This window comes from Protomyctophum parallelum, assembly GCF_964188405.1.
Source record: "Protomyctophum parallelum genome assembly, chromosome: 16".
NCBI classification, from domain to species: Eukaryota; Metazoa; Chordata; class Actinopteri; order Myctophiformes; family Myctophidae; genus Protomyctophum; species Protomyctophum parallelum.
In genome coordinates this window covers 4,394,362-4,403,125 of record NC_139711.1, presented here as the reverse complement: position 1 = coordinate 4,403,125, position 8,764 = coordinate 4,394,362, and the positions used below count along the sequence as shown (strand labels likewise).

The 8,764-nt window shown below is 44.3% G+C and overlaps 1 protein-coding gene across 2 annotated transcripts; it reads left to right on the top strand.

The window, feature by feature from the left end:
• The first annotated feature begins 765 nt into the window (after positions 1-765).
• On the top strand, positions 766-6,474 carry asb12a (ankyrin repeat and SOCS box-containing 12a). 2 transcript variants are annotated; one of them, XM_083786186.1, is made up of 4 exons: positions 766-941; positions 2,265-2,610; positions 3,985-4,516; positions 5,665-6,474. In XM_083786186.1, exons 2-4 carry the CDS (start codon positions 2,347-2,349, stop codon positions 5,862-5,864), a joined length of 996 nt encoding a protein of 331 aa, XP_083642312.1. In that variant the 5' UTR covers positions 766-941; positions 2,265-2,346; the 3' UTR covers positions 5,865-6,474. The 2 variants fall into 2 exon arrangements, with proteins under 2 accessions (XP_083642312.1, XP_083642311.1); XM_083786185.1 differs by having other exon boundaries at positions 2,258-2,610.
• The last annotated feature ends 2,290 nt before the right edge of the window (positions 6,475-8,764 follow it).

The following is an 8,764-nucleotide window of genomic DNA, read 5'->3' as shown; positions in this document are numbered from 1 at the left end:
GATTTAGGGAAACATGCTGACATCACATGATCACAGTAGTAATAATGAGTAATAATAAACCAAATAAAATACAGTCTGCGAGCGGCATTTCATCTGGGATTTGATTTACATTTGTTTATTTTGACTATTGGAAAGTCTAATAATACAGTATACGCACAACACAACAGACTGTGAAAAATAAAATGGAAAAGGGGTGCTGCTAGCAGAGTGGTTGAGGCGCAGTACCACCTACTGTAGAAAGTCTAAGAAACTGATGCCTGACAGCGAGTCCCAGAGTTTTCACCCGGGCCTGGTGGATCTTTGTTGCATGTCATTGCTCTCTGTCAGTGTTCCCTGTCTCTTACTATATACACTGTGAACTATAAATAAAGGCAAAGAAAAGCTGCAGAAACATAACAAAAAAGAGAAAAATTGTAACATGTTAGAAGGAACAACTGCACCCCAGTTGTTCCTTCTTCTCATTAGTCATTCCATTGTTTACTCATGGCCAAAGGACAACAACACACACACACACACACACACACACACACACACACACACACACACACACACAGCCTCACACACCAGTCAAATCCACCAACAGAGTGAGTGAGAGAGTGTCACAAGCCTATCACCTTTCTAATTATAACGCCTGACCCCCCGACTCCTCCAAGAATGGAAGTTTAGCCTGGCCCAACTGTGGCCTAAAATTAGACCCCCTGCAGCAGAGCACCCCTCTCCACTCTGCAGTGTCAGACATGTAAGTAACACACACACACACACACACACACACACACGCTTGCGCACACGGTGAAGCCCTCAGAGATTCACATCACACACACACACACACACACCCTCGCTCATATAGTGTCTCAGTGTGCTCCCAGTGTTCCCACGTGACAGATCCATGGACTTATGAAGGAGTTTGGTGTTAACATTGGCTGGAAACCTACTGTATGAAGGTAAGCAGACGCCACTCTGAACTTCCATTTCTCTGCTGTTGGATGAAAACCTCTTAAGTCCAAATGTGGTGTGTTTGTGTGTGTGTGTGTGTCTGCCTTTTGATGGAAACTGAAAGGTCAGAGGATGTGTTGACATGTATGCAGTGTCAGTTTCACAGAGCTTTGGTCAAGTGATTTGTTTGTCGTGTCTTATAAACATTCTTACATAATGAATTCCACGTCACATATATTTTCATCCCTTATGGTGGTTCTTTGTCATATCTTTGAGTAAACATTAACAGCATGTATTCTCTTATTTGCTCATACAATTGCCACACGGATTAAATATTGTGTTGCTGTGACTTCACTCTGAAATATCCTGTATTCTTTCAAATGTATTTTGTCACAAAGGAAGGAACCCTAAATGAGATAATAGAGACCCAAGGGTCGTCATAGAATTACACTGTCCCCATAACAATCTTTTACACTGAAACAATGTATTTCTTATCATAATTATCGTTTAAAATGAAAATCTTTCCACTCAGCAAACTCTGTGTTGAGCATTGTAGGTTCTGGGGCTGTAAAAAGTTTATCTCAAACTTTAGAAGAAATGGGTACTTTAGGCAGTATTATGCAGTGTGTGTTTAGAAATCCTTTCTAAAAGGAAGCAAAACACATTCAAAATGTGACTATATGTATCTTTACGGGAATCACAGACAGCTGTTCTCAAAGTGGGGTCGAGGGCCCCCCGAGGGTCATCAAAGTTTGTAAAAAAATATAGCAAAAATAGTTTAACCACTTGTCTTGAACCCTATTTTATACATTGCATTCAAAAATAGCTTGAGATTGTACATTTGCTATATATATATAAAATAATTTCTTTTTTTACGAGAACATTTTTGAATGATTTAGCTTCTAACACAAATGTTCTCGTCTGGTGGTCCCTAGCACAACATGTTTTCAGATGGGGCTTATGCCAAATCATTTGGTGGTCCTTGACACAAAAACATTTGAGAACCTGCACTGTTAAGTAGAGTTATAGTGAAATGACTAGAATCATTTGGCTGGCATCCCAATGGAACGCTCTGAAGGATCCCTGGTGGTTTCCGGACACCATATTGGCAACCACTGTAATATCTAGTTCAGTTTTGAGAATTCCATTAATTAATTTGCCACGACTGAGGAGCTTATTGATTGGTGCTTTTAATGCAACAAAGAGCTTTGTTATATCAAAAATGCATTTGGGTTGTGTGCGCGCGTGTGTGTCACGTCAGCGTATGTGTGTGCTTGTGTGTGCAATCACTTCTGACATGTCTCCATCCCATCCGTCATTCCAGATTCCAGATGGAGAGGATTTGACTTTATTTGACTGCACGCGGTATAGTTATAGCCATCACAGTTCAGGTGCAGGAGTCGAGCTCTCAACATGAGTCTGATGGACATTTCCAAGATCTTCTCCCTGCTGCAACCTAACGAGGACGACGAGGAGGACCATGAACATTGCGAGGCGTTGAACCAGGCCGTGGGCGGCGACGACGCGTCCCAGCTGTCGGAGCTGCTGTCCCAGGAGAGCTACAGGAGGTGTGTGAACTCCCGTAGCGGGTGGGGCATCCCGGTGACTCCTCTGCGGACCGCCGCCGCCCTGGGACACCTGCGCTGCCTGGAGCTGCTGCTGCAGCACGGTGCCGAGGTGAGAGACAAACGGCTCCTGCTTGCTTTTACAGTTGTTTACAGGTGTCAGCTCACATATCAGTGTGTTTTGCCTTAAAAGAAAACGAGGATCTATTAGAATGTCGATAACAATAAATGGTCCAAACGTCATTATTTGCATTTAATCTCTTTAGGCCCGGACTTATATTTTGGGCATGTTAGTTTCAGTTTATTTTTATCACCCCAAGTACGTCTCTATGCACTTCACAACAATAGGCTACACATCAAAAAGCAGAAATAAAATACAATAGCACAATAACACAATGATACAATAACAAGCCTAATACGATGTGCCAATACGGATGACATAAGTACCATACGTTAGGATGAATTGAACAATGTGGACCCCATGTTGTAAACAAGTGTAATGCTTAATTGGGTCGTCCACTCACAGTTAACAGTCTTTGTATTGAGTTTGTGCTTGAAATGTACTGTAATTCTACAAACTGTTAATAAATATTTCAAACAATCAATCAATCAATCAAACAGTTAAAAATGCGTTCAGAAGATCTATTAAAATAGAATATAGGGTGCAGAGCACGGTGAATATAGTGATTTCAGTGAAACTAGGGGGAACCATAATGCAGGGGAAAAAGATGGGTTTTAAGTCTAGATTAAAAAATGTCTAGTGAGTTGGCATCTCTTACTGTTTGTGGGAGAGCATTCCAGAGACAGGGGGCATGATGTGAGAATGCTCTGCCCCCAACCGTTACTTTATGGTGGAATGTCTTGGTGTAACCTTTTGGAAAAGCCCTATATATAGTGGCCCTGTTTTGGGGTAAACATTCAGTGAAAAAAGCCGATCTACACATGCTCTCAGTCTCAATACACCGCGTTGTGGTATGTGGGTCTAGAGGGAAAATGGAGTGGGCAATGGATAGAGCCCTGGCTGTCAATGAAGTATATTATGATTAAAAGGAAATAAACAGGGGGAACGGTGCATGGCACAGTCGGTAGTGCTGTCACCTCACAGCTATATTAGTTCCTCCGAAACGTTCCTTTCCACACGCTCTGTCTGGCCGGGGAAACTCCCCCGTCAGGTGAAAAAAAGCAGCTTGGAGTCCTCATGCATAGAAGGAAGCATGAGGTCAGTCCGCCCACCCCCCCCCCCCCCCCCCCCCCCCCAGGTTGGCAGAGGAAGTGTAGCGCCCAGGATTACATTAGAATTAGATAATTGACACTGGGTGAAAAAAATGGATAGCAAAAATCGTGGGATAAAATTTCGACTTAAAGAAATGGCAATAAACAAGGATGTAATCCCGTGTATGCGACTTCTGATAAAGACCAATGTATAGTAAGTACCCTTCTCATATGGCCTGCACGTTGCTCATGCGTTTGTGTGTCCCGCCAACAGGTCGACAGCCTGGACGTGAAGGCCCAGACGCCGCTGTTCACGGCGGTCGGCGGGAAGCACCTGGACTGCGTGAGCGCCCTGCTGAGGGCCGGCGCCGACCCCAACGGCAGCCCGCACAACAACTGCTCCCCCATGCTCACCGCCGCCCGCGAGGGCGACGTGGACACCCTGACGGAGCTGCTGCGCTTCGGCGCCGAGGTGGACGTCCGGGCCAAGGTGCCCGACTGGGCGTCGGGCGCCGCCACGGCCTGCCGGGGCCCCCTGTACATCTCGGCCGTGTACGGGCACCTGGACTGCTTCAAGCTCCTGCTGCTGCACGGCGCCAACCCGGACTACAACTGCACAGACCAGAGGCTCCTGGCCCGCGTCAAGCAGCCCAAGACGGTGCTGGAGACGTGCCTGCGCTACGGCTGCGGCGTGGTGTACGTCCAGCTGCTGGTGGACTTCGGGGCGGACGTGTATTTGCCCACGCTCATCATCGACAAGACCACCGTGCAGAACGAAGCCGTGGACGTGCTGCTCAAGGAGAGAGGTGAGATCTCGTCTTGGGGGATTTGCTACATTTGCAATTCTTCTAGCCCATTCTGACCTGAGATCAGATTCTAAAAATGTCAGTCGCTCTTCGATTTTTCAAAAATAGCAGACCTACAAGCTCGTATCGCGCCACTCGGTGGCGCGATATGAGCTTGTAGATCTGCTATTTTTAAATAGCTAAAGCATAACATGATGCTGACACCAAAATGGGTGCCCGGTCAGAATGGGCTAGTTGACACAACTGTTACAGCAAAAAGGTACATATTATGTCACACCGCAGGCAATAACAATACTCATGATAATAATTAATTGTCACTGTACATTTGCACATACAGTACGCGGATTTGTCCTCTGCATTGCCCATCCAAACTATTAGGAGCAGACTTGGGCACGGGGCCAATGTTACAACACACAGGGAGCAGTTTAAGGGTTTAAGACAGTCTAGGAAAATTGGCCTCAGATCCTGTGCAGCAGGGGCGTGGCCCAGTGCGTTGCGTTTCAAATGAAATGCGAATCAAAAGACAGGGGCGGGTTCCACATGGAGTGGGCGCTACATCTAAATAAGACGGAAGGGAAACAATTGCTCCTTGAGCGGTGGTGGCCTGCTACAATTCAATTTGGAATTGGATTCCCTTCGGACTATTTGCATGGTATGCACAGTGCTTCAGACCGGAAAGGGGAGTGTCCGCTCAGATTCTGAGCGCAACGTACTTCCCTCACAGGGATACGGTCCTTTTTTTCCCAGAAGTCTTTCTCGCCCGCCTAGTGGCGAAAAATAACACTTCTGGGAACTCAGATTAGGGTTTAAGCAGGGCACTTCCGTCACTTTGTCTGGGCAGCCCTTCTTATTCCCAGAGGCCTCTCTATCCATTCAGCTGTCCTGATGATAACATACTAGCCTAACAAAATAAAACTTCATAGAGTACTTTTAAAAACAACAGTTCCAAAGCACCTTCTGAAGTTATTAATAAAAAACGATAGGCCTGAGTAAAGTTATGGCAAAGTGCAATAAAAATGTATAAACAATAAGAGCAAATAAAAAAAGCATTCCAAAAGATATTGAAATTATATCCCTGCAGTAAACTAATATATATATATATTTTTTTCCCCTCTTTTTTTCTTTTTCTTTTATGAAAAATCCACCAGTCTGTCCCAAAACACTGATGTCACAGGCGCGTGTCGCCATTCGAAGATACGTCCCCTCGGCCGATAAGGACCCCGCCATCGAAAGCCTCCGGGACGTCCCCCGCATCCTGAGAAAGTATTTAAAACACGTCGCCAGTGAACGTGTGGTGAGTCCCTGTGGCCACGAGATCATGGTGCCCATGTCGTCAACACACACCTAATCTCTCAATGCTCATCCAGAGCGCTGCAGCTGAATCTGTCGGCAACTCCCGTTACGTTGTAGAGTTGTTGTTGGTATAGGAATGAAAACAAAGACACACTAAAACCACCGGAAGAGGAGGGCTGGAGGACAGTGAGCGGGCCAACATCCCGCCGTCTCTACGTGGAGGCAAATTCAAAGGAAATATTTTTGTCTTTGCCGATGGCGATGGGTTTCCCCAGGATGACACACCAGGAACCTGTCAGCTTCTCACCTGCTTATCACGACTGGATAATGGGAGTTTGAACTTCTCAATAAATGGCTCCAGGGCTGAGTGGCAGAAATTCAGACAGAGATGAGATGCCCGAAGAAGGTCTTTGACCGAAACGTTGCCTAAATAAAAGTGTTCGTATTGCAAGTGTGGACGGTGTGCAGGGCTTTGTGCTCTTGTGCATTTTTTGAGTGGTGCAACCACTCCAAGGAACAGCAATGTCCATGTTCACCTACCTATGTGTTCGCCTATGTGACTATGAGCACCAGTATGACTATTACTACCAGTAGGGGCGCTGTTGTGCCAGAAACAGAGAGAGAGATAGTGCTGCACTGTTGCCTGCTAATGAGAGAGAGAGAGAGAGAGAGAGAGAGAGAGAGAGAGAGAGGGAGGGGAGGGGGGGGGGGGGAGGGGAGTTGCACCACTCAGTTCACACAGGTGTGATTTTTTCTGAATACATTGAGCCCTGCCTACGCAGCATATCAGGTGTGCATATAAGACTTTCAACATGTTCTTTTTTATATTTATTATATTGTAATTATGAAATGTAACTTCACGTCTTTGTGAACTCTTTTTACTTTGTTTTTCATTTGAGAGGCTGGAGTTGAATAGTGTGTGTGTTTTGAATAGGTATATTTATTGAATAAACCATTTTTGAATATTGCCTTGACTGGAAATATCCTTTGATTCAGTAATTAATACAAGGTGATCTAAAATAATGCTGTGATCACAGGGAGGTGATCTCACGCCAACACTGCAATCTATGTGTTAGGTGTAACATTGTAAATGGCCACTAGAGGTCAGTGTAACACTGAGGTATTATTTGACTGAGCTTGCTCCTTGCTATCTGTCGCTGTCTGCATTATTTAAATGTGTATACATCAGTCATCAAGTAAAGTCTTATTTCAGTATAGAGAGATGTTTCTACTGTAGGCTGAACAGAATAGTCTACTGTCCACTCAGCACAACCCCTGGCATTTTACAGGGATGTCTGTATTGGCATTCAAATGTACTTACAAAAAGTATTCATTATGCAGAATGGCCATATCACAGATTATTTTATGTATTATGAATGCATTAATGTATTCATCACTTTAATGTTGCATCTGGTAAAGGTGAGGCTGATTTGATTTATTGTATGTATAATAACCAGGGGTGGAAAAAGTACTCAAAGTTTTTACTTAAATAAAAGTATCAATACTGGACTATAGAACTAGCCTATACTCCTGGACAGTAAAAGTCCAGAATTCTAAATATACTTGAGTAAAAGTACAAAGCTATTGATATCAAATGTAATTTAAGTACCAAAAGTCTAAAGTAGTAGCAGAATATCCCATTTCAATAGCAGATTTGTAGTGGAGTAAAAAAAGGAAGAAAACGGATGGCCTCGGACATACAAATATCCAAAGGTAACTTAAAAGTTCCTCACAATATTGTACTTCAGTACAGTAGCCCTTAGTTAGTTATACTTCCCACCACTGATGTCACCATCTTTATGACCTATAATTCTATATGACTGGGATAAGCATTAAAGGTATATTCAGTGATTTCACTCAAAAACCTTAGGTTTCGTTTTTGGCTGTGGGACCCAGCCTTTCGTCCAATCAGGATAGAGAGTCAAAAACGAAACCTAAGGTTTTTTGACCCCCAGGGGTTAACTGGGGACAGGGAGGAACTCCTTATATGGTCAGCACACTCTATAGTAGGGAGGATTATCACAACAAAACAAAAAAATAAGTGATATTTGAATTAAGTGAAATCACTGAATATACCTTTAAGTTGTGGATGCCTTCTATAGCCGTGATTATGAATTGGCCCATACTTAATACGTTGCACAAATCTAATCTCCAATATGGCCGGCCACCTCTCCAGGATGGAATGGAACAGTAACTTGATTACCGGTACATGCTAACTTGTTTAACCTATCAAGAAGGACAAAATATATGCCTTCCTGCGTAAAGCTAAACTGTTACAGAACCAGTGACTACACCCCCCCCCCCCTCTCTGTGTGTGTGTGTGTGTGTGTGTGTGTGTGTGTGTGTGTGTGTGTGTGTGTGTGTGTGTGTGTGTGTGTGTGTGTGTGTGTGTGTCTCTCTCTCTCTCTCTCTCTGATAAGACTGAGGAAGGAACAGACATTGGAGAGAAAACAAATTCTCTGTTCCCTTGCTGCGTCTCTTAACTGGGGCACCATGGGCAGTGGAGGGGAGGGGTATAGAGAGGAGGACATACGGAGGGCAGAATGAACCGAGGGAGGGAAGGGAGAGCCAAGGATGAGGTCAAGGAAGGAACGAAGGAAGTGTGCCACCACAACATTGCCCAACAAAGAGAGGTTTGGTTATACGTGTGTCACACGCGCTCAGGGTTTACAAATGGGATATCAAGTGAAGACTTATGGATTTTTAATGTGCATCAGACCTAATAATAACATTGACCAGAGACAAGTGGGGGGCTGTGGCACGCGGTCCACAGGTCACTATATCTATTCGTCATGGGAGATAAAACCAGACAGCTCTATCTCTCTGTCTGTCTCAACTATAGAGAGAAGCTCTGATCACCTCTCGCAAGACTCTTGCAAGGAAAATATATATAAGAGCTATAGAAATTTACTATAGAAATATAGACTATCTATCCCTTCTTGTTGTTCTGGTTCC